Source organism: Symphalangus syndactylus, chromosome 4, assembly GCF_028878055.3.
Source record: "Symphalangus syndactylus isolate Jambi chromosome 4, NHGRI_mSymSyn1-v2.1_pri, whole genome shotgun sequence".
Lineage (NCBI taxonomy): Eukaryota > Metazoa > Chordata > Mammalia > Primates > Hylobatidae > Symphalangus > Symphalangus syndactylus.
The window spans coordinates 101892776-101919417 of record NC_072426.2 but is presented as its reverse complement, the minus strand read 5'-3'; the positions used below and the strand labels follow the sequence as shown (position 1 = coordinate 101919417).

Sequence of the window (26642 nt, the reverse complement as noted above, 5' to 3'; positions counted from 1 at the left end):
AGTGAGCCAAGATTGTGCCACTGCACTCCATACTGGGCAACAGAATGAGACTCTGTCTCAAAAAAAAAAAAAAAGAAAAGAAAAACAGAAAAAGCAGATTAGTGATGGTGGTTACCAAGGGCTGTGTGTAGGGAAAGAAATTGGCTACAAAAAAAAAAGATGATGAAAGCATTTCTAGAAACAGGCCAGATGAGAGACTTTTTTTTTTCCCCAAAGTGCTGGGATTACAGCAATGAGCCACCATGCCCAGCCAGAAGGACTATTTTAAATTAGCCTTTCAATAAGTGGGAACGGCTAGGAGTGCTGGCTCACACCTGTAATCCCAGCATTTTGGGAGGCGGAGGTGGGCGGATCACGAGGTCAGGAGTTCGAGAGCAGCCTGGCCAAGAGAGTGAAGCCAAGTCTCTACTAAAAATACAAAAATTAGCCGGGCATGATGGTGCGTGCTTGTAGTCCCAGCTACTCAGGAGGCTGAGGCAGGAGAATTGCTTGAACCCGGGAGGCGGAGGTTGTGGTGAGCCGAGACCGTGCCACTGCACTCCAGCCTGGGCAACAGAGTGAGACGCTGTCTAAAAAAAAAAAAAAAAATACACACACACACACACACACACATACACAGGAACACATGCTTTTTTACAGTAACCTGAAGAAATTTTTGTTTGATTGCGCCGTTGCACTCTATCACCCAGGTGAGCCGCCACGCCCAGCCCTGAAGAAGTTTTAAGGACCAAGGATGTTCAAAAGGGTTAACGTTTGAAGGATCAGGTTTAAAATAGGTTGACTAATTGAGGGGGAGAGGAAGGAGAAAATACATAGTAACATCATTAGCAATACTTTCAGGGATTTCCAAGGTTAGACATTTATGAAGGTTTTACAAAATAGAAAAACATCATGGAATGCTGTCTGAGCCTCAAGCAACTACAGATTGTCTGTTTTTAATACTCTGTTTTTTAGAGAAGTTTTAGGTACAAAGGAAATTTGAGCAGAAAGTACAAATTGTTCTTCAAATGAGCAATTACCTCTAAGATGAGATTAAGGTTTGTAGTGAGAGCCTGAACACGCTGAAAACCAGCAACCAGGGAAATAGGCAAGAAACCTTGTTTATCCATCTTTCCCCGAAGAAAGAAGTCTCGTTCCAAATTTTCTACACTGAAGTAATATTCACTGAAAAGAGAAATTAGAATTTCATCCATTTATTTAGTAGGAAATAAATATTTCTATTGCTCGCACATTAACTGTGAAAACCAATCATTAACATGAAAATATTGTAATTTGGTTAACAATATGTATACCTCTAATACAACATAGATAGGTAAACATATAAGATAGCAAAAAACCCTACTGAATTAATAATTTCTCTTAAACTTAAAATACTGATTATTTTCCAAAAAATTAATAACTTCTATTTAGATCAGCTTCACTAAATATAATTAAGCTGCTCATTTTACCTTAAAATAGTTCCATAATTGATTTTAATGAGTTAATTAGATGAAAATCTTTACAAAGCCACTTCTACTTGTTTCATTTAAGCATTAGATAACAAAGCCAATCACATGTTAGCATAATGCCTTCCACCTTTTTCCCAGTCGCTGAGAAGAATGGTATACTGGAAGTATCCCTTGTCAAATTCGCATACAGAAAAGTGGTTCATTTCGTTTTCTAAATTGACAAAGTATTGACATGTTTAATACTTCTGAAGCCTAGTAACCAGCACAATTCTTAGTTTAAAAACTCAGTGAACATGTCCAGGCACGGTGGCTGATGCCTGTAATCCCAGCACTTGGGGAGGCTGAAACGGGTGGATCACCTGAGGTCAGCAATTCAAGACCAGCCTGACCAACATGGAGAAAACCTGTCTCTACTAAAAACACAAAATTATCCGGGTGTGGTAGCGCATGCCTGTAATCCCAGCTACTCGGGAGGCTGAGGCAGGAGAAGCCCTTGAACCTGGGCAGCGAACATTGCAGTGAGCCAAGATCGCGTCATTGCACTCCAGCCTGGGCAACAAGAGCAAAACTCCATCTCAAAAAAAAACAAAACAAAACACTTAGTGAACACACAGGCATATGTGCACATATATATTTTGAATGATTCAAGTCCTCCATGCTTCTTTCTTTGATAGACAGACTATAAGACATTAAGGGTGGCCCGGTGAGGTGGCTCACACCTGTAATCCCAGCAACTTCGGAGGCCGAGGTGGGTGGATCGCTTGAGGTCAGGAGTTTAAGACCAGCCTAACCAATATGGGGAAACCTCATCTCTACTAAAATACAAAAACTAGCTGGGCATGGTGGCGGGTGGCTGTAATCCCAGCTACTAGAGAGGCTGAGGCAGGAGAATCGATTGCACCTGGGAGGCAGAGGTTGCAGTGAACAGGGACCACTATACTCCAGCCACTATACTCCAGCCTGGGCGAAAGAGCAAGACTGTCTAAAAATAATAATAAAAGACATTAGCCAGGCGTGGTGGCTCACGCCTGTAATCCCAGCACTTTGGGAGGCTGAGGCGGGCAGATCACGAGGTCAGGAGATCGAGACCATCCTGGCTAACATGGTGAAACTCCGTCTCTACTAAAAATACAAAAAATTAGCCGGGCATGGTGGCAGGCGCCTGTAGTCCCAGCTACTCAGGAGGCTGAGGCAGGAGAATGGCGTGAACCTGGGAAGCGGAGCTTGCAGTGAGCCAAGATTACACCACTGCACTCCAGCCTGGGTGACAGAGCGAGACTGCATCTCAGAAAGAAAAAAAAAAAAAAAAAAGAAAGACACTAAGGGTGAACAGAATACAGCTAAAGAAGGAATATCCTTGACACCATGAGGCACATGGAGGCAAAAATATAGAAGATGATTAGATGTTTTATCTTCTCTTGAAAAACACAAACCCACTTAACCTTTCCGAGAGAAATGTAAATGGATGAACTGTCAGTATGATCAGTAACTACAAATCCCAAGATATAAAGATAATATTCACAATACATTTAATAATAGCCTTTGAGAAATACATGTTTATCCACACCACAGGAAAGGTTAAAGAGACAGAGAGAAATACATGTTTAAATTATAGCCTCCATATATATAAATGAGAGTATGAGGATTTTAAAGACAGAGAAAAAGACAAACGGGAAAATAAAGAGAAGAATGATACAAAAGAAATACATAACATCAGTGATGATGGGGCCTATAGTTTAACAATCCCACACTATTTCCAAATCACAGAGAAAGTTTTCAAACATGGAATACAAGTTATGAGAAAACAAACCAGCTCACATTTTTGGGTATAAAACTCAGTGACTAAAGATGCCCTTGAAGTATATGGACCAAATTCTATCTTTGAATAAAGGCATCTATAACTGAAAACTGGTTTTCAGCTACCTTTTACTGAAGGGGAAGAAAATAAATCAACTTATTTTAAGAATGTAAATAGCCAAATTTTCCTTTAATAGTTCGATATTTATCCAATTGTGAGAGTGCAAAGCTCTCTCAAAGACTACTGAAATACTACTGACATCTCGGTAACACTAGTAAATCATTTACTCTTTTTTTTTTTTTTTTTTTTTTGAGATGGAGTTTCACTCTTATTGCCCACGCTGGAGTGGGATGGCATGATCTCGGCTCACTGCAACCTCCGCCTCACAGGTTCAAGCGATTCTCCTGCCTCACCCTCCTGAGTAGCTGGGACTACAGGTGTGTGCCACCATGCCCGGCTAATTTTTGTATTCTTAGTAGAGACGGGGTTTCACTATGTTGGCCAGCCTGGTCTCGAACTCCTGACTTCAGATGATCCACCTGCCTCAGCCTCTCAAAGTGCTGGGATTACAGGAGTGAGCCACCACGCCCTGGCCTCATTTACTCTTTTTAAACACTGAAGGAAAAAATCTAAGTCTTAAAGAAATGAAGATTCTGATGGTTGTTACACCTCAAAAGCCTTATTCATAATGTCTGGCATGTGGTAGATACATAATACATGTGTTAAAATTCTAAAATTTCACACAGGGCACGGTGGCTCACGTCTGTCATTTCCACACATTGAGAAGCCATGGCGGGCAGATCACCTGAGGTCAGGAATACGAGACCAGCCTGACCAACATGGTGAAACCCCGACTTTACTAAAAATACAAAATTAGTCGGGCATGGTGTTGCATGCCTGTAATCCCAGCTACCCGGGAGGATGAGGCTGGAGAATCGCTTGGACTCAGGAGGTGGAAGTTGCAGTGAGCTGAGATTGCACCACTGCACTCCAGCCTGGGTGACAATAGCAAAACTCCATCTCAAAAGAAAAAAAAAAAATTCTAAAATTTCAGACATTAAGACATTCGATTTAGTCACAAGTTACAACTGTTCTTAGCTGTGAGATGTGAACTTCCCTAAATCAATAATAAACTGTCCTGGCCAGGCGCTTTGAGCTCAGGAATTAGAGACCAGACGGGGCAACACGGCAAAACCCCGTCTCTACTAAAAATACAAAAATTAGCTGGGCACAGTGTCATGTGCCTCTAATCCCAGCTATTCGAGAGGCTAAGTAAGGGGAACTGCTTGAACCCGAACCCGGGAGGCAGAAGAGGTTGAGGTGAGCCGAGATTGTGCCACTGTACTCCATCCTGGGCAACAGAGTGAGACAATGTCTCAAAAAAAAAAAAAAAAAAAAAAAAAGAAAAAGAAAAAAGAAAAAAGGAAAAAAACCTCTAAAGATCTGCAAATCTGTCAGAGTGCTGTCATCTGAGTGCCAAGAGAGATTATCACAGCTAGAAATAATCAAGATCTTTACATTTTAATGCTGACATCACAAAGAATTAATATAAATTTTCACTTAAAATGTTAAAAACAAGTAGGACGGGCATGGTGGCTCACGCCTGTAATCCCAGCACTTTGGGAGGCTGAGGAGGGCGGATCACGAGGTCAGGAGTTCGAGACCAGCCTGACCAACATGGTGAAACCTTGTCTCTAATAAAAATACAAAAATTAGCATCTCAAAAAAATAAAAACCAATGTTAAAAAAAGTAGACTGCAATAAGAAGTTTTTAAAATGTTAAAAAAAAAAAAAAAAAAGGGTCAGGCACGGTGGTTCATGCCTGTAATCCCAGCCCTCTGGGAAGCTGATGTGGGTGGATCACCTGAGGACAGGAGTTTGAGACCAGCCTGACCAACATGGAGAAACCCCGTCCCCACTAAAAATACAAAAATTAGCCTGGCGTGGTGGCATATGCCTTTAATCACAGCCACGTGGGAGGCTGAGGCAGGAGAATTGCTTGAACCCGGGAGGCGGACGTTGTAGTGAGCTGAGATCGTGCCATTGTACTCCAGCCTGCGCAACAAGAGCGAAACTCCATCTCAAAAAAAAAAAAAAGGGGCCGGGCGCGGTGGCTCACGCTTGTAATCCCAGCACTTTGGGAGGCCGAGGCGGGCGGATCACAAGGTCAGGAGATCGAGACCACGGTGAAACCCCGTCTCTACTAAAACTACAAAAAATTAGCCGGGCGTGGTGGCGGGCGCCTGTAGTCCCAGCTACCCGGAGAGGCTGAGGCAGGAGAATGGCGTGAACCCGGGAGGCGGAGCTTGCAGTGAGCCGAGATTGTGCCACTGCACTCCAGCCTGGGCGACAGAGCGAGACTCCATCTCAAAAAAAAAAAAAAAAAAAAAAAAAAGAAGTTAAAAAAAAAAAAACCCTCAACCATTTTGAATACGTTTAGGCCTCATACTTTACAATACATTTTGCATCATTTTTCCACAGGTGTCAGGAAAACTTATTATTATTATTATTTCTTTTTTTTTTGAGACGAAATCTGGCTCTTTTGCCCAGGCTGGACTGCAGTGGCGCTATCTCGGCTCACTGCAAGCTCTGCCTCCTGGGTTCACGCCATTCTCCTGCCTCAGCCTCCAGAGTAGCTGGGACTACAGGCACCCGCCACCGCGCCTGGCTAACTTTTTGTATTTTTAGTAGAGACGGGGTTTCACCGTGTTAGCCAAGATGGTCTCGATCTCCTGACCTTGTGATCTGCCCGCCTCGGCCTCCCAAAGTGCTGGGATTACAGGCGTGAGCCACCGCGCCTGGCCAGGAAAATTTTTAGTGACTTCTCAAAAAGAAAATCAAAACCTCAATCAATCAGCCCATCTATATATTAGAAACCAAATAATACAAAGTAAAAAGCACAACTCCTTCAAAGCCACATCTCCACTAATCAAAGAATGGTAATAATAACAAGCCACACTAAACCTAGTGCTCTACTAACATTTGCCAAAATCCCTACTGCTAGAACAACAACAAAAAAAGAGGCATGACCAATGCCATGTCTGACATTTTGCTCAGTGTCCTAGGGACATCATCAAGTCCTACCTTAGAGGCTCTGGATTCTACACTGCATGATCAGAAATTTTGTCAACACTGAAGTAGCTCTGTTCCTCCCTCACTTGTATGAGCACACTGGAGGCCGATTATCCTGACATGGAGTTGCATGTCCACTGTCAGGTCTCAGAAGGGACTTGGCAGCAAAAGTTACAAAAAAGACAGTAATAGTGGTATGAAGTTGACAGCCACATGTCAAGCACTTTGTGCCCATAAAAAGGCCCTTTTCTTCAGTGTTTGCATCAACTGTAACAAAAGAAGCAAGAACAATATAAACAAGTTGCTCCACACTGTAAGCAAATTGGATCCACCATGAAGGCAACCCAGGAAGGTGCCTGGCTGATGATGATAAAGAAATTTTCTAGTAACAGAGTAGAGTCTATTTTATTTTGGAAAAATAGATGATTTAAAAATGCTTATGCCCTTGCAAAAACAGCCCTTTTCCTTCACCTTGTAAGGAGAGAAAAATTTCAAGTTTTAACAAATTGGTTATGCAAATTGCTTGGCAACATTTTTCTCTTGCCTCTATAAAAACATACTATATAAATAAGCAAAATATCCTATACAATACTAATATGTATAGGGTTTGTTTTTTCTTTCAGAAAATAGAACTAATATTCTCCTGACTTCATATTCAGTACCCAGAAAGCAACTACTATGAGAACTAGAGTAAGAAATCTGAACTAAAATATGAGGTAGTCCCCATTTAATTGTGTCACAAAGAAAAACTTAGAAGATAAAAAAAAACTTAAGAATTCAAAAGTCAATTGCCAAGAAGAAAATCAAAAGATACTACCATTTTTTATTTATGTTCATTTCCAAATTCTAATATAAACACCTATTGGCAAATAATAAGCCAAATTTTACTTGTCCAATTTCAAGTATATATAGAGAAGCTTTACAGTCTTATATTTATTCATATTATGCAATAAATTTTACCTAATCTCCTTTAAGGAGAAAAATATCTAAATAGTATAGAAGCCAGGAGACTTATATAAACAACATAAACCAAATACAAAATTTTTAAAATACCTATTTTAATCACGTTCCCTAAAAATATATAATCAAAATAATTAACATTTTCCAACCTTTACAAATAAGTAGCTTTAAAAATGTTATCAACAGGCCAGGCACGGTGGCTCACGCCTATAATCCCAGCACTTTGAGAGGCCAAGGTGGGCAGATCAGCTAAGGCCAGGAGTTCGATACCAGCCTGGTCAACATGGTGAAACCCGTTCTCTAGCAAAACTACAAAAGTTAGCCAGTTGTGGTGGCGTGTGCCTGTAATCCCAACTACCCAGGAGGCTGAGGCGGAACAATCACTTGAACCCAGGAAGCAGAGGTTGCAGTGAGCCAAGATTGTACCACTACACTCCAGCCTGGGCAACAGAGTGAGACTCTGTCTCAAAAAAAAAAAAAAAAAAAAAAAAAATTATAACATATTCATTATCAATGACATTAAAGTTTGATATTGCAACAGATTTTGCTATCCCATCTGCTTACATCAAACATCCACTTACATTTGACGCTTAATATACTCTTTAAGCAATGCTTCTTCCACAGGATACACCTGTACACCTGTACCATCATCATAGTAATACATCATACTGGTATTAAGTTCTGTTTGAAATGGTTGATCAGTCCTTTCACCATGTTCTTGATAACCATATGAATAATCAAAGTTCACTTGATGTGAATAAAGAAAAAGAAAGGTAATCACATATTAGAAAAAAAATAGTTACTACGGATAAAGTGAAGAACTTCAAAGGTTAACAAACATAAAACCATCTATTCTCAGACAAAGAAAATTAGTTAAAACATAATAAAGGATAGTTGCTCTATTTTTTTCAAAGTTTATCTAATTTAACAAAACAAAAATTATGTCATACATCGAGGATTTCCTCTGCCTCGTCCTCTTCCTCGTCCTCGGCCTCTTCCTCGACCTCTAAAGGAACCTCGGATATTACTGCCCTCACTTCTCACACTGGAAACTTCATCTTGATCATCTCTTTTTTCTCTATCTCGCTTCCAACCTTTTAAAAATAAAAATATTTTTATATACTTCAATTTGCCAAGTAAAATAACATGATTGTCTTTATGAAAACATAGTAGCCACCTTCTTCCACTTTGTAACTAATTAACAGTAGCCAGGCATTTTTCAGATGGATACAAACTGAAGAGATGCAGTAAGAATTTATCAAAAATATCTCTAGCATAAAACAGAGCCTAAAAGGTACTGACACATGAAGAATACATTCTAACAAGTCACATACTAGAAAGGTAAAGAGATAGTTTTATTAAGATTGTGCTGTTAAAGATTCAAGAAGTTCCAAGACTACTAAGTTTGTATTACATAAAACTGCTAAAAAACATTTCTCACAAAATATTTAAGGATGGTTCGATTTAAGTAAATGACATTCCTTGTAAAAAGGAAATGAAAGCACAAAACGAATTGAGAAAAGATATCTGAAGCGAAATATAGAAATTCTATCTAGAGTACATGTAAGAACTCACACCACTCTCTCTCATGCAACACACACAGACACAACCACTCAATGGGAAAAATATCTAAAATACAAGCAGGGCAAAAAAATGCAAGTGGACAATAAATACAGAAAACAGTGCCTACCAATGGGTCAATAATCATACAAGGCTGGGTGCGGTGGCTCAGGCCGGTAATCCCAGCACTTTGGGAGGCCAAGGCGGGCGGATCAACTGAGGTCAGGAGCTGGAGACCAGCCTGGCTGACATACTGAAATACCGCCTCTACTAAAAATACAAAAATTATCTGGGTGCCATAGTGCACACCTGTAATCCCAGCTACTCGGGAGGCTGAGGGAGGAGAATCACTTGAGCTCGGGAGGCAGGGGTTGCATTGAGCCAAGATTGCACCACTGCACTCCAGCCTGGGCTACAGAGCGAGAGTCCCTCTCAAAAAAAAAAGAAATCATAAAAAGAGGCCCGGTGTGGTGGCTCACACTTGTAATACCAGCACTTTGGTAGGCTGAGACAGGCAAATTGCTTGAACTCAGGAATTCAAGACCAGCCTGGGAAACATGGCGAAACCCTGTCTCTACCAAAAATACAAAAAATTAGCCGGGCGTGGTGGTGGAGTTCCTGTAATCCCAGCTACTCGGTAGGCTGAGACAGAAAAATTGTTTGAACCTGGGAGGCAGACGTTGCAGTGAGCCAAGACCCTGCCACTACACTCCAGCCTGGGCAACAGAACAAGACTCCATCTCAGAATAAAAAAAAAGAAAAACGAAAACAGTGCTCAGCCTTATTGACTGTAAGAAATGCAAATTAAGACAACGAAAGGCTCTTTACCCCAGTACAACAAATATTTTAATGTCTCTAATATCAAATGTTGACAAAGTTTAAAAAGGTAGAACATTAGCCAGGCGCGGTGGCTCACACCTGTAATCCCAGCACTTTGGGAGGCTGAGGTGGGTGGATCACTTGAGGTCAGGAGTTCGAGACTAGCCAGGCCGACATGGCAAAACCCCATCTCTACTAAAAATACAAAAATTAGCCAGACATAGTGGTGGGCGCCTGTAATCCCAGCTACTCGGGAGGCTGGGGCAGGAGAATCGCCTGAACCTGGGAGGCAGAGGCTGCAGTGAGCCGAGATCTCGCCGCTGCACTCCAGCCTAGGTAACAGAGTGAGACTCTGTCTCAAAAAACAGGCAGAACATTCATATATTGCTAATGAGGTTGAAAATAGGTATATCTACTTTGAAAATCAACTTGGAATAATCTAATTAATGTGAAGATATGCAAATCCTAGAGACAAGGTTTTACAACCTTAGCACTTTAGACTCTGGTGTGGGGGCCTGTTCTGTGGACTACAGGATGTTTGGCATCATCCATGACCACTACCCACTAGATGCCAGTAGCACCCACTCACTCCCTCAGTTGTGACAACCAGTAACAGATATCTCCAGACAATGCCAAACGACTCTTTGGGGAAAAAAAAAATGACCCTCACTGAGAACATTACCCTAGATCCTATAGTTCCATCCTCAATGCTTAGACCTAAAACAGTCTTTTTCAAACATTTCCCTTTTTTTTTTTAATAGAGATGAGTTCTCACTATGTTGCCCAGGCTGGTCTCAAACTCCTGAGCTCAAGCGATCCACCCACCTCCCCTTCCCAGATCCAGCCACCTCCCCCTCCCAAAGTGTTGGGATTACAGGCGTGCACCACTGCGCCCAGCCGCTTTTTCAAACATTTCTGCCTTAATCTGTAAGTAAGCCTTATTTATTTCACACACAAGTACACTTACAAAAAATTTAATAATTTAAACACGTATCATTTAAAAATTTACTATGTGAAGCACTCTAGGTTTTTAAAAACCTGATCATGAACCAATATACTGATTTCACAACCCACTCACAGACTGTAGTGTCTGCAGTCTGAAAAAATTACCCTAGGCTCGAGCCTCTTGTACTTGTGTGCTGGAAAACATGCATTAAAATGTTCTTGGTAGTACTCTAATATTAAAAAAAACTAGAAACAATCCAAATACCCACCGTTAGTACAGATTTTATCAAATAGTGAAACAGCCCTTCAGCAGGAAAAGACTTACAGTAATACAACCAACATGCATTAATCTAAAGAAAAGTAGGCTGAATTAAAAAAAAACAAAAATTCCTGCCAAAGAATGTTGATAAAGTCACATTGCATGGCGATTTCAAAACATGCAAGAAACCCATGCACTTAAGCTCATTTTTTCCGAGACAATGGCATGAAATTGCAGAGTGCACAAAGTGAAGTTTAAAAGTAATACTAACATACATTTCTTAAACAGGGTGTTTCCACTGTTCATCATAATCATCATCATCATTATTATTGATTTTAGAGATGGGGTCTCACTCTGTCACTCAGGCTGCAGTGGCATGATCACAGCTCACTGCAGCCTCAAACTCTTGGGCTCTCAAGCAATCCTCCTTACCTCAGCCTACCAAGTAGCTGGGACTACAGCTGAGTGCCACCATACTCAGCTCATTATATTGTTGTTCTGTATAACTTTGTCTATTTTCTTATATATTCAATATTTAATAAGAAAAAAATTAATGAAATTATTAGAATCCATTACTTTTAGAATAAAAACTTAAAATTACATTTTGAAAAATAGGAAAAAAAGTCCATTTTTCTATAGACAAGTTTTATACATAAATACATATATATATATATGCTCCCCCACACACATGTATGATCATTGTGCACTACAGCCCCAAATTCCCAGGCTCAAGCAATCCTCCTGCCTCAGCCTCCCAAGTAGCTGGGACTACAGGCTTGCACCACTGCATTTAGCTGAAGTTTTATAATTTAAAAGTCATATTTTGTGGACAATTGAGAAAAATTAACTTATTGACTAGATTTTAGATGGTACTAGGAAACTAGTGTGATTTTCTTAAATGATGTATTTTCTTAGGACATTAGTGATAAAGCATCAACATCTCCAAGTTACTTTCAAGGGATTCAGCAGATGAATGAATTAAATACAGAGAAATTATTAATCTAGATGGTGGCTAGACAGGTATTCACTGTACAATTCTTTCAATTTTTCGTATGTTTAAAGTTTTTCATAATATATTGGAAATTTTTTTAATCAAAATATATTTACCTCTACATAAGTATATTTAAAATTTTTGAATGCTAATATTATGTCTGTAAAATTTCTTTAGGCCTTCTTATCCATTCACAGGACATGACTTACCAGATTTCAGCAAAAAACTATAAAAACAAATGTTCATCCTATTGTTTCCACATATCCTATCCTCTGCTTTCTGAAAATCTGAGCAAATCCTGTGAAAAAATGTATCTGGGCCGGATGCAGTGGATCACACCTGTAACCCTAGCACTTTGGGAGGCCGAGGGAGGCAGATCACTTGAGGTCAGGAGTTCGTGACCAGCCTGGCCCAACATGGTGAAACCCTGCCTCTACCAAAACTACAAAAATCAGCCAGACATGGTGGCCCATGCCTGTAATCCCAGCTACTCGGGAGGCTGAGGCAGGAGAATCTAGCCTGAGCAGTAAGTAGTGCGAGACTCTGTCTCAAAAAAAAAAAAAAAAAAGTATCTAGCCAATGATTTTAATGAAAGTAAAACCATTCAGTAAAGACTAATGGGCCAGGGTGCAGTGGCTCATACCTGTAATCCCAGCACTTTGGGAGGCAGTGAGCCAAGATCGCGCCACTGCACTCCAGCCTGGGCGACACTGTGAGGCTTTGTCTCAAAAAAAAAAAAAAAAAAAAAAAAAAGACTAATGGAATACTTTATAATGAACTGATCAACCTAACACCTGAGCTAACTCAATATTAACACAACTGAAAGTGAAATACACACAGCAGTATTCCAAGCAAAAAAATAAGCCTGAACCTAATCAACCTAGCTCTTTCTTATTGCCAGTTATAAAGAGAAAAGACAAAAGCAACAGGCAGGCCAAGTACAGTGGCTCTCACACCTCTAATCCCAGCACTTTGGGAGGCTGATGCTGGAAGATCGCTTGGGCCCAAAAGTTTGAGACCAGCCTGGGCAACATGGGGAAACCCCATCTCTACAAAAAAACACAAAATTAGCCAGGTACAGTTGTGCATGCCTGTAGTCCCAGCTACTGAGGAGGCTAAGACTCGCTAAGACTCGCTTGAGCCTAGGAAGTGAAGGTTGCAGTGAGCTGAGATCGTGCCATTGCACTTAGCCTGGGAGACAGAGTGAGACCCTGTCTCAAAAAAAGGAACATGCAAATGCTAAAGAATACCATGACAAAGTGGCTGGGCGCGGTGGCTCACACCTTAATCCCAGCACTTTGGGAGGCCAAAGAGGGCGGATCATGAAGTCAGGAGATCAAGACCATCCTGGCTAATGGGGTGAAACTCCCTCTCTACTAAAAACTACAAAAAAATTAGCCGGGCGTGCTGGCAGGTGCCTGTAGTCCCAGCTACTCGGGTGGCTGCAGCAGGTGAATGCTGTGAACCCGGGAGGCGGAACTTGCAGTGAGCCAAGATCACGCCACCGCACTCCAGCCTGGGTGACAGAGCGAGACTCTGTCTCAAAAACAAACAAAAAAATGCCATGAAAAAGCAATCAGCCAAATCCAAAATACATGAATTCCACTAGACATGGGACTTAACACATAGCAAAGAGAAAAATAGTTGCTGATGAAAATGTAAAATGCTACAAGTAGCAGTTTCTTATAATGTTAAATACACAGCTACTTATGACCAATCAATTCACTCACAGGCATTTGAGAAACACATACATTCCACACAAAGACTTGTAAACAACTATTCATCAGCGTTATTCATGAAGACCAAAAACTATAAACAAGCCACTTATCCATCAACAGATGAAAAGACAAAGGGCTATATGCATTCAACAGAATATTATTTGGCAATAAAGAGGGAGAAGCTAAGTGCAGTGGCTCACGCTTGTAATCCCAACACTTCGGGAGGCCGAGGCAGGAGAATTGCTTGAGGCTAGGAGTTCAAGACCAGCCTGGGCAACAAAGCAAGACTGTCTCTAAAGAAAACTTTTTTTTTAATTAGCCGGGCATGGTGGCACGCACCTGTCATCATAGCTACTTGGAGAGCTGAGGCAGGAGGATCGCTTGAGCCCAAGAGTTCAAGACTGCAGTGAGCTATGACTGTCCCACTGCACTCCAGCCTGGGCAACAGAATGAGACCCCATCACTTATTTAAAAAAAAAAAAAAAGGAAGCTAAGGCATGTTTGAAAAGTCTGAGAAAATTATTATCTCCACAGTCTCAAAGCCTCTCTCCACAAATTACATAGTAATTACAAAGGGAGAAAAGAAATTAAACAAAAAAACTGAAGAAACTTAAAAATTTTTAAAAAGTCTAGAGTACACTACCTCAACCAAGTAATCAAGCTTAATAATCATTGTGGCCAGTCGCAGTGGCTCAAGCCTATATAATCCCAGCACTTTGGGACGTCGAGGTGGGTGGATCACCTGAGGTCAAAAGTTTGAGCCCAGCCTGACCAATATGGTGAAACCCTATCTCTACTAAAAATAAAAAAATTAGCCGGGTGTGGTGGCATGCGCCTGTAGTCCCAGCTACTTGGGAGGCTGAAACAGAAGAATTGCTTGAACCCGGGAGGCAGAGGTTGCAGTGAGCCCAGATCACACGCCACTGCACTCCAACCTGGGCAACAGAACGAGACTCCATCTCAAACAAAAAACATAAATAATAATAACAATAATAATAATACTCAATGTTGTAATCAAACTAATAATCAAAGTTACAGGGGTAATCAAAGTTAATATTAATCAATGTTCTAATCAAACTAATAATCAAATAAAGTTACAGGGGTAATCAAAGTCAGCATCTTCAATAACGGAACAAACCAAGGTCATACTCCCATGTGATTCACTAAGAAGAAAATGATATATTTTCTTATACAGTACTCCTGCCAAAAATTCACAACCCCAATCCAATCATAAGGAAACATTAGAAAACCTAAAGTAAGGGATATCTACAATATAATTATCCTACAATCTTCAAAAAAATTAATGTCATGAAAGACAAAAGCAAGAACCGTTACAGATTAATGGAGCCTAAAGAGGAAAAAAAAAAATTAAATTAAATGGGTGATCCCAGAATGGATCCTTGGAGCAGGGGAGGGGACGACTATAAAGGACTTTATTGAGAAAAATCTGCCTGTGGACAATCACATTGTATTAATGTTAAGTTTCATTGTTGTTAATTGCATTATGGTTATATTGTTTAAGAACAATACACCCTGAAGGTATTTGGGGTTAAAGGGACATGATGTCTTCAACTTATTCTCAAATGGTTTACACATGCGGTTACTAAAATAATGAGCATTAAGACTAAGTCTTTCCTTAGTCATTTTTGCCTTAGAATGGTAACTTACTTCGTGTATCATTTCTCCTATTGTTATGTATTGGTTTATTGGCTTCAGGTTGACATCTTGAGCTGTTCCGGGATCCAGGTCTTTCTTGACTCTCTGATCTTACAACATCTAAGTGGAGTGGTACCCACTTGTGCTTATTAGCTTGAAGAAAACAAAATAAAATCATTTAAGGACAAATGTACAATTTTCACTAAACCCTTGCAATTTAAAAGCACTCTGAACTTTAATCAAATAAGTGAAACACTTAATGTGTATTTTAAGATTATTTGTAAAGAGGCCAGACACGGTGGCTCATGCCTGTAATCCCAGCACTTTGGGAGGCCGTGGTGGGCGGATGACTTGAGGCCAGGAGTTCAAGACCAGCCTGACCAATATGGAGAAACTCTGTCTCTACTAAAAAATACAAAAATTATCCAGGTGTGGTGGCACACGCCAGTAATCCCAGCTACTCGGGAGGCTGAGGCACGAGAATAGCTTGAGCCTGGGAAGCAGAGCTTGCAGTGAGCCGAGATCGTGCCATTGCACTCCAGCCTGGGTGACAGAGCGAGACTGTATCTCAAAAAAAAAAAAAAAAAAAAAAGGCCGGGCGCAGTGGCTCACGCCTGTAATCCTAGCACTTTGGGAGGCTGGGGCGGGCAGATAACCTAAGGTCAGGAGTTCAAAACCAGCCTGGCCAACATGGTGAAACCCCATCTCTACTAAAAATACAAAAATTAGCCGGACATGGTGGCACATGCCTGTAGTCCCAGCTACTCGGGAAGCTGAGACAGGAGAATTCCTTGAACCCGGGAGGCAGAGGTTGCAGTGAGCCGAGATCGTGCCACTGCACTCTAGCCTGGGTAACAGACACGAGAGTCTGTCTCAAAAAAAAAAAAAAAAAAAGTACATATACATACTATTCCTGTTTAGTAATTGATTCTTAGGCTTTTTTAAAAAAATCAGTTTAATTTAAAATTCTTAGGCTTTAGAATGGGATATATCTGATAAAACGCTATAATGTATACTTTGGAAAGTTAGGCTTTAGGTTTGCAGCACTTTCAGTTCCAGATCACTGCCTAAAACATTAATTTACCCAAGATTTTTACTAATGAATGAGGTTTCTCAAAATATAAGAGGGAAGAGGGATAAGTATAAAATTTGTTTAACTTGACAGAACTTTTTACAGCTATTATGCATCTTCCTAAGGAAAAAAAAAAAAACATAAGCAATTTAACTTTTCTTGATGACTAAATGACAATGTAACTAATTATTTGTGGTTATTCTACAGTGAAATTCTGAAGATCATCTATTCATGAATGCCATAGCTCGGGTTTCAGAATGTTCAGTATTCTGCCCAATCTATATTTTCTTTTTCCTTTTTTTGAGACGGAGTCTCGCTCTGTCGCCCAGGCTGGAGTGCAGTGGCGCGATCTCGGCTCACTGCAAGCTCTGCTTCCCGGGTTCCCGCCATTCTCCTGCCTCAGCCTCCCGAGTAGCTGGGACAACAGGCGCCTGCCACCACGCCCAGCTAATTTTTTGTATTTTTAGTAGAGGCGGGGTTTCACCGTGTTAGCCAGGATGGTCTCGATCTCCTGACCTCGTGATCCGCCCACCTCGGCCTACCAAAGTGGTGGGATTACAGGCGTGAGCCACCGCGCCCGGCCCCCAATCTATATTTTCTACAAAAATAAAGACTCATGGCAATGAAAAAACTGCCAAGGTAATTTAAAAATAAATATTAGTGTGCAACTACAATATTGATATCCTATAAATCCTGCAAACTATGGATAAAATGAGGAAAAATGAATATAAATGCATCTAAAAGGGCTTTTAATCTTATACTATAAATTATGTCAATGAGATTCCTTGACATAAAGAAGCCATCCTTTTAAAGTCAAAAATCTGTACTCTAGATCAATTAATAGCTTAATTATATGAATTGTTCTAACTACAAAACACTTGGGTTTTACTGTTGACTGACCAGTTTTAATTGAAGCAATTAAAGACAAATTGCCAGGCACGGTAGCTCACGCCTGTAATCTCAGCACTTTGGGAAGCCGAGGCGGGCAGATCACCTGAGGTTGGGAGCTCGAGACCACCCTGACCAACATGGAGAAACCCCATCTCTACTGAAAAAAAAATACAAAATTAGCTGGGTGTGGTGCCCGTAATCCCAGCTGCTTGGGAGGCTGAGGCAGGAGAATTGCTTGAACCCAGGAGGCAGAGGTTGCGGTGAGCCGGAGATCACGCCATTGCACTCCAGCCTGGGCAACAAGAGCGAAACTCCGTCTCAAATAAAAAAAAAAAAAAAAAAAAAAAAAAGACAAATTTTAGATCAGGATAACAAATCTGTCATCCGTATGGATTCTAGACAGTCAAGAACACTACTTATGTATGTAGGAAGCAGGAAAAAGTTAAGTGACAAAGTAGTTAAGAAATGAGGAGGCCAGGCATGGTGGCGCACACTTCTAATCCCAGCACTTTGGGAGGCTGAGGCAGGTGGATCGCTTGAGCCCAGGAGTTCAAGACCAGCCTGGCCAACATGGTGAAACCCTGTCTCTACAAAAAAATACAAAAATTAGCCAGGCATGGTGGCACATGCCTGTAGTCCCAGCTACTCAGGAGGCTGAGGTGGGAGGATCACTTGAGCCCAGGTCATCGAGGCTGCAGTGGGCCATGAGCATGCCACTGAACTCCAGCCTGGGTGACAGAGCAAGACCTTGTCTCAAAATTTTAAAATTTAAAAATTAAAAAAAAGAAACAGGAAGAAATTTGTCTAACAATCACTTGTTTGTCTTGTCACTGTTTTTGAGCAATTAGCCTTTATTCACTGTATCAAGTGAATATAATACTTATCCTACACTAAGGATTAGTTATTTATTAAAAAGACAAACTATTCGGCCAGGCCCGGTGGCTCATGCCTGTAATCCTAGCACTTTGGGAGGCCGAGGCAGGTGGATCGCCTGAGCTCAGGAGTTCAAGACCAGCCTGGGCAACACAGTGAAACCCCGTCTCTACTAAAATACAAAAAGTTAGCCGGGCGTGGCAGCGTGCGCCTGTAATCCCAGCTATGCAGGAGGCTGAGGCAGAAGAATTGCTAGAACCCGGGAGGCGGAGGTTGCAGTGAGTCGAGATGGGGCCATTGCACTACAGCCTGCCTGGGTGACAGAGCAAGACTCTGTCTCTTAAAAAAAAAGACAAACTATTCAAGTAAGTGATCAGTCTATGGTAAAAGTTAAAGTGTTAAAGAAATTGGCAACAACTTTACCATTAAATGTTCCCTCCCGTGCCATATCACCTCCAGAGTATCTTGGTTTAATGGTTTCCCATGACACTCAAAATAGAATCGTAACTCCAAGGCCCTGTATACCATGGACATTGTCTATGTCTCTAACCTCATCTCCTGCTACTCTCCCAGAAAATCGCCTTGCTTCAGTCACTGACAACTTAACAATTTAAAGCCCTTTTCTGCCTAGAAGCGCCTGAAGACACTTTTACCAAGACTCCGACCACTGAATGAGTATATGCTTTTACAAAGCAGGTAAATCATAAACTGTCCCTAGACACACGAAAAGTTCAGAAAAGAAAATAGAAAAGGATATGAAGACAATATTTTTATTCCTTCAAACTGTAATTTTGACAGGCGACTGCTATGAGGGAAAAGGTTGAATAAAATTATTCTCACTTTTCCTTTTTTTTTTTTGAGACAGTCCCGCACTGTCGCCCAGGCTGGAGTGCAATGGCGCGACCTCGGCTCACTGCAACCTCCACCTCCTGGGTTCAAGCAATTCTCCTGCCTCAGCCTCCCAAGTAGCTGGGACTACAAGCATGCACCACGAAGTTCGGCTAATTTTTTTTTGTATTTTTAGTGGAGACAGGGTTTCACCATGTCCCCTGACCTCAAGTGGTCCGCCCACCTCGGCCTCCCAGAGTGCTAGGATTACAGGCGTGAGCCGCTGCGCCCGGCCTATTCTCACTTTTCTCTTAGGAAAAAAATGTATTTAATTTTCACAGTACTCCCTAAATATAGGAAGCAGTTCCAATGCAGATCTAAAAGAACAATAATTGTCACACAACTTTCCAAGAATGTATCTACAACTGTACCTCTAAGTGGAACTCCATTCCATTTTCTTGCATAGAATACAAGTTACATACAAAAAGGAAAGTCTAATAGTTCAGAAATGTTACAAAAGCAAATGAGTTACCACTGCCGATTGTCTATCCTGAAGAAATACAAACTATATATTTTTGACTACCAGAGATCAGTTAATGAAATTCCTCATTACAACTTTCTTCAAAAACTAAAATCAAAATAAAGATATGGACAAACTGACCTCTCTTTCGTTGATTACTTAACGGAGCCTCATCCTCACTGACGTTTTCACCAGGACCATTTAATTTTGTTTCCCGGTTTTCTTTGCTCTCACTGTTACTTCTCTTTTCAACCTTCTCTTCTTTTTCTTTTCTATTTTGTGGCTTTTTATTTCCTTGGCTGAGGACGCTCTGAAACTGCAAAAAGGTTTTCAGAATGAAATGATTTCCATTAATATTTTCACTAACATATCCAAAAATTTGTAATATACCTAACCTAAAATTGCAAAACAAATGACAAAAACTGTTATCAAAAGCAAAAAATTACTTTTCAAAAGACAGTTAAAAGTAAAGCTGCAGACTAGGAGAAAGTATTTGCTAAGTATTTGATAAAGAACTTTTATCTAAAATACATATGAACTTTCAAAACTCAGTAACAAGAAATCAATATCGCCTTTTTTTTTGTGGGAGTGGGGGCAGGGGGACAGAGTCTTACTTTATTGCCCAGGCTGGAGTGCAGTGGCAAGATCTCGGCTCACTGCAGCCTCCACCTCCTGGGTTCAAGCAATTATCCTGCCTCAGCCTCCCTAGTAGCTGGTATTACAGGCACATGTCACCACACCTGGCTAATTCTTTTTTTTTTTTCTTTTTTTTTTTTAGTAGAGAGGGGGTTTCGCCATGTTGGTCAGGCTGGTCTCGAACTCCTGACCCCAAATGATTCACCCTCTTCAGCCTCCCAAAGTGCTGCAATACAAGCATGAGCCACTGCACCCAGCCTTCCATTTTTTTAAATGGGCAGATTGATCAGATACTTCATCAAGATATACTGATGGCAAATCTATGAAAAGATTATTGCATTCATTCATCAGAAAAATGCAAATTAAAACTGCAATGGGATACCACTCCACATTTATTAGAATGGCTAAAATATTTTTTGAAACTTGACTATATTATGGGTGAATAAAGATGGGTTCGGTGGCTCACACCTGTAATCCTAGCACTTTGGGAAGCCAAGGCAGGTAGATCACTCGAGCTCAGGAGTTTGAGACCAGCCTGGGCACATGGCGAAACCCCATCTCTACAAAAAATACAAAAAAATTAGCCAGGCGTGGTGGTGCATGCCTATAGTCCCAGCTACCTGTGGGGCTGAGATGGGGGGTCACTTGAGCCCAGGAGGTTAAGGCTGCAATGAGCTGAGATCATGCCACTGTACTCCAGCCTGGGTGACAAAGTGAGACCCGGTCTCACAAAAAAAAAAAAAAAAAAAAGAGAGAGTGAGTAAAGATGTGGAGTAACTGGAATTCATGTACACTGCTGATAGAAGGGCAAATTCGGCAGTTTCTTAAAAAGCTAAAACAGGTAGCTACTATATGATCCAACCTAGTTACATATCCAAGAAAAAATGAAAAATTTTCTACACAAACGTTCATATAGCAGTTTTATTTGTATCAACCAAAACGTAAAATTAATCCAAATGTCCATTAACAATAGGTGAATGGACAAACTGTGTTACATCCATACTACTCAGTAAGAAAAAAGGAATGAACTGCTGACACACAAGTAAATCTCAAAATAATGCTGAGTAGAAGCCAGGAAAAAAAAGAGTACCTACTGAATGCTTCCACATATATAAAATTCTAGAAAATGCAAATCTCAAATATAAGATTACCTCTTAAGAATACAACCAGACGAGGCCGGGCGCAGTGGCACACGCCTGTAATCCCAGCACTTTGGGAGGCCAAGGTGGGTGGATCACCTGAGGTCAGAAGTTCGAGACCAACATGGCAAAACCCTATCTCTACCAAAAATACAAAAATTAGCCAGATGTGGTAGTGTGTGCCTGTAACACCAGCTACTCAGGAGGCTGAGGCAGGAGAATCACTTAAACCCAGGAGGTGGAGGTTGCAGTGAGCTGAAATCCCCCCACTGCACTCCAGCCTGGGCGACAGAGCAAGACTCCGTCTCAAAAAAAGAATACAACCAGATGAGGGAAATGTGATGAATTAAATTAGGTTATCTGAAAAGCGGGTCAACTATCAAAAGGATAGCTGCCACGTTTTCAGCACCTCTTTATCAATGTATGTGATTTTATACAAATATAAAAATTTGATTACAATTTATAATATGTCTTCATTATTAAAGAAATAACAGGTGAGCTATGGTGGCTAACGCCTATAATCCCAGCACTTTGGGAGGCTGAGGCGAGCCAATTGCTTGAGCTCAGGAGTTGGATACCAGCCTGGGCAACATGACCAAACCCCCATCTCTATAAAAAGTTTAAAAATCTGCCAGTGTGGTGGCACACACCTGTAGTCCTAGTTACTTGGGAGGCAAAGGTGGAGGGTCACCTGAGCCTGGAAGGCCAAGGCTGCAGTGAGCTGTGATCACATCACTGCACTCCAGCCTGGGTAATGGAGTGAGACCCTGTCTCAAAGAAAAAAAGAAAAAAAAAAAAAGAAAGAAATAATAGGTTAGGTTAAGCTTACCATGAGTAAAGCTTAAGACAACAAGTTCATTACTAATGTTACTGGCAGCATCAAATAATAACTGCAAATTAAACTAACAAAAATGTAATCTTCTTGATGAATCAAGTTTTTAAATCTGTTCCTCAGCCAGAATGGTGGCTCGCACTGTAATCTCAACATTTTGAGGGGCTGAGGCAGGAGGATCACTTGAGCTCAGGAGTTGGAGACCAGCAAAATCCTGTCTCTATGAAAAATACAAAAATTAGCTGTGCACAGTGGTGCGTGCCTGTAGTCCCAGCTACTCTGGAGGTCGAGGTAGGAAGATCACCTGAGCCTAGGAGTTTCAGGCTACAATGAGCTGTGATCACACCACTGCACTCCAGCCTGGAGACAGAGCAAGACCCTGTCTCAAACAAATAAAAAAAATCTGCCCCCCAGTATGACAATTCTTTACATTTTAAGTAAAATAAAATTCTGCACGTTGAAATGAATATATATTCCTTTCTTTAAAAAAAAAACTTTAAAATAATACTCACTCCAGTGTTCACTAATTCACTTGGTGTTGGCCAATTCTCCATATCACTGAAATCACTAGCCTAAGAAGTTAACAAATAAGTGTTAGGTCTGCAAATTAGTTTTAGAAATTTTAAGCAGGAAAAAAACATTTTCTAAAAGTAAAAGGAGTTTTAATAATCATTTATATTCAGTTATATGCAGGCATCTGCCAAATTAATCAAAAAGTTTCTGCAAACAATAGAATATTTTGAAATAAGAATGGCTTAATCTTATGATAAAACTTTCACCACTATTTAATAACATTAAATTGAGTTATACATGATAACAAAGGCATATATAGAGATTTGGATAAAGGTTATGATTTTCCATAATATTAACTTTAATCTAATACCAATAATACAATTAGAAGAAAAATACACTTACAATAACCTAAGAGTTCTTAGCCTCAAGTTTCAAAAATCAATACAGTTAAGAACTATTTCCTATGAAGACATACCTTGTTGGATTTCTTTGTCTTGAGCTTTCCTGCTTTTATAATTTTGAGGGAACCGAACTCTAAAGAAAATATATAGAATTGTTTTTACAACTACTTCATTCAGTAAATTCAACAAAATAACTATTATGTCAATTTCAGTAAATCAGTATAATCATCATTTCCAACCAAAATCCAAGGTTCTGAGACTCAAATTCCTAGCAAAAAATCCATTTGACACATAGATTCAAGGTGATCTTCAGTCTTCAAATCAAGAAGTAAGAAATATTAACAGTGTTGCCGAGCGCGGTGGCTCATGCCTGTAATCCCAGCACTTTTGGAGGCTGAGGTGGATGGATCACCTGAGGTCAGGAGTTCGAGACCAGCCTGACCAACATGGAGAAACCCCGTCTCTACTAAAAATACAAAATTAGCCGGGCACAGTGGCGCATGCCTGTAATCCCAGTTACTCGGGAGGCTGAGGCAGGAGAATCGCTTGAACCTGGGAGGCAGAGGATGCGGTAAGCCGAGATCTTGCCATTGCACTCCAGCCTGGGCAACAAGAGGAAAACTCCGCCTCAAAAAAAAAAAAAAAAAAAAAACACGGTGTATTACACTGAACAGACAGAACAATCCTTTCATTAACAGAATATAGGCTGGGCCTGGTGGCTCACACCTGTAATCCCAGCACTTCGGGAGGCCAAGACGGGCGGATCACTGGAGTCAAGAGTTTGAGACCAGCCTGGCCAACATGGTGAAACCCCCATCTCTACTAAAAATAGAAAAATTAGCCCAGTATGGTGGCACATGCCCATAGTCCCAGCTACTCAGAAGGCTGAGGCAGGAGAATCGCTCGAACCCGGGAGGTAGAGGTTGCAGTGAGCCGAGATTGCACCACTGCGCTCCAGCTGGGGCGACAGAGCTATATATTATATATATATAACAGGAGAAAATTACAAATACAACTTTTTTTTTTTGAGACAGAGTCTCTTTATTTCTGTCATGCTGCTGGTAAGAGTATGAGATAGTATTTCTTTCTTTCTTTTTTTTTCTTTTTTTTTTTGAGACAGAATCTTCTCACTCTGTCGCCCAGGCTGGAGTGCAGTGGCACAATCTTGGCTCACTGCAACCTCCCCCTCCCGGGTTCAAGCCATTCTCCTGACTCAGCCTCCCAAGCAGCTGGGATTACAGGCACCTGCCACCACGCCTGGCTAATTTTTTTGTATTTTTAGAAGAGACAGGGTTTCACCATGTTAGCCAGACTGGTCTCAAACTCCTGACCTCAAGTAATCCGCCCACCTTGGCCTCCCAAAGTGCCGGGATTACAGGCATGAGCCACGGCGCCCAGCCAAGGTAGTGTATCTTTCAAGGGTAATCTGTCATCTAAAATGTATATAACTTTTAATAAAAGAATTCCATTTTCAGGAAATTATCTAGGAATCAAGAAAAGGTACAAAGATGTCTATATAGGATGTTCAGTGCAACTTTGTTGATAATCCTATTTAAACAGCCTCTACATAACTTTTAGAAATCAGACAAAGCTGTATATGTATTGACATGGAAAGAAGTCCACCAGGTTTTAAATATAATTTTATATATACAGGCCAGGCTCAGTGACTCACGCCTGTAATCCAAACAGCTTTGGGAGGCCAAGGCAGGCAGATCTCTTGAGGCCAGGAGTTCAAGACCAGCCTGGCCAAAATGACGAAACCCCATCTCTACTAAAAAAACAAAAATTGGGGCCGGGCGCGGTGGCTCACACTTGTAATCCCAGCACTTTGGGAGGCCGAGGCGGGCGGATCACGAGGTCAGGAGATCGAGACCACGGTGAAACCCCGTCTCTACTAAAAATACAAAAAATTAGCCGGGCGTGGTGGCGGGCGCCTGTAGTCCCAGCTACTCGGAGAGGCTGAGGCAGGAGAATGGCATGAACCCGGGAGGCGGAGTTTGCAGTGAGCCGAGATTGTGCCACTGCACTCCAGCCTGGGTGACAGAGCAAGACTCCGTCTCAAAAAAAAAAAAAAAAAAAAAAAACAAAAATTGGCCGGGCGCGGTGGCTCACGCTTGTAATCCCAGCACTTTGGGAGGCCGAGGCCGGCAGATCACGAGGTCAGGAGATCGAGACCACGGTGAAACCCCGTCTCTACTAAAAATACAAAAAAATTAGCCGGGCGTAGTGGCAGTCGCCTGTAGTCCCAGCTACTCGGAGAGGCTGAGGCAGGAGAATGGCATGAACCCGGGAGGCGGAGCTTGCAGTGAGCCGAGAGCGCACCACTGCACTCCAGCCTGGGCGACAGAGCGAGACTCTGTCTCAAAAAAAAAAAAAAAAAAAAAAAAAATTTCGCATTAAAAAATATGTATATGCTTTTTTTTTTTTTTTTTTTTGAGATGGGAGTCTCACTCTGTCACCCAGGCTAGAATGCAGTGGCACGCTCTCTGCTCACTGCAACCTCCGCCTCCCGGGTTCAAGCTATTCTCCTGCCTCAGCCTCCTGAGTAGCTGGGACGACAAGCGTATGCCACCGCACCCAGCTAATTTTTTGTATTTTTAGTAGAGACGGGGTTTCACTGCGTTAGCCAGGATGGTCTGGATCTCTGACCTTGTGATCCACCCGCCTCAGCCGCCCAACGTGCTGGGATTACAGGAGTGAGCCACCGCGCCCAGTCTAAAACATCTATATTCAAACAGATGAAACCTGTTTTTTGTTTCTAAGTAAGAAACAAGCCAGGCACAGTGGCTCAAGCCTGTAATCCCAGCATTCAGGGAGGCCAAGGCGAGAGAAATCACTTGAGCCCAAGAGTTCAAGAGCAGCCCTGGTGACATAAGTGAAACCCTGTCTTTAAAAAAAAAAAAAATTAGTTGGGCATGGCGGTGTGCACCTGTAGTCCCAGCTACTCAGGAGGCTGTGATAGGAGGATTGCTGGAGCTCAGTAGTTCGAGGCTACAGTGAGCTATGATCACATCACTGCACTCCAGCCTGGATAACAGAGTGAGATCCTTTCTCACAAACAAACAAAACACCCTGCAAATTTAAGCTACTATAAATATACATGAACAAGCATGGGATCTACATATCTCCATTTTTCAGACATCATCAGTAAGACAGACACTATATACCAGTACATCTTTTTTGAGCGTTATTTCACTGTTTTTAAAATGTTATTCTTAGGCCGGGCACAGTGGCTCACGCCTATAATCCCACTACTTTGGGAGGCCAATGCGGGCAGATTACCTGAGGTCAGGAGTTCGAGACCAGCCTGGCCAACATGGCAAAACCCCGTCTCTACTAAAAAACACAAAAATTAGCCAGGCATAGTGGCGGGTGCCTGTTATCCTAGCTACTCTGGAGGCTGAGGCATGAGAATCGCTTGAACCCAGGAGGTAGAGGTTGCAGTGAGCCGAGATCGCACCACCGCACTCCAGCCTGAGGAACAGAGCAAGACTCCATCTCAAAAAAATAAATAAATAAAATAAAAATAAATAAATAAAATGTTATCCTTAAACCCTGGGACCTACAAGGAAATAACTGTAAACAGATAAAGAAAATAATATATTTTTAAGGGCTAGGATACTTTAAACAAAAGCTACAACACAACAGAGCCTATTTCACTCAGCTTAATTCTTATGACCATAATCTTTTGGCAAAATTTTAATTAAGAAA

At 41.3% G+C, this 26642-nt stretch overlaps 1 protein-coding gene across 8 annotated transcripts in view; it reads right to left on the bottom strand.

Moving 5' to 3' along the window:
- Positions 1-26642, bottom strand: part of LARP1B (La ribonucleoprotein 1B) — a 151073-nt gene that overhangs the window by 114221 nt on the left and 10210 nt on the right. For all 8 annotated transcript variants that reach the window (XR_008657243.2, XM_063637514.1, XM_055275853.2 and 5 more), the window contains exons 2-8: positions 23006-23064; positions 22530-22589; positions 19552-19726; positions 15239-15379; positions 8229-8372; positions 7860-8025; positions 1020-1164 (exon numbers count right to left, since the gene is read on the bottom strand). Coding sequence is in view for 7 of the 8 variants with exons in the window: in XM_063637513.1 (XP_063493583.1) it covers positions 1020-1164; positions 7860-8025; positions 8229-8372; positions 15239-15379; positions 19552-19726; positions 22530-22589; positions 23006-23064 (890 nt within the window). In the remaining variant the exon portion in view is untranslated. The remainder of the gene's footprint in view (positions 1-1019; positions 1165-7859; positions 8026-8228; positions 8373-15238; positions 15380-19551; positions 19727-22529; positions 22590-23005; positions 23065-26642) is intronic.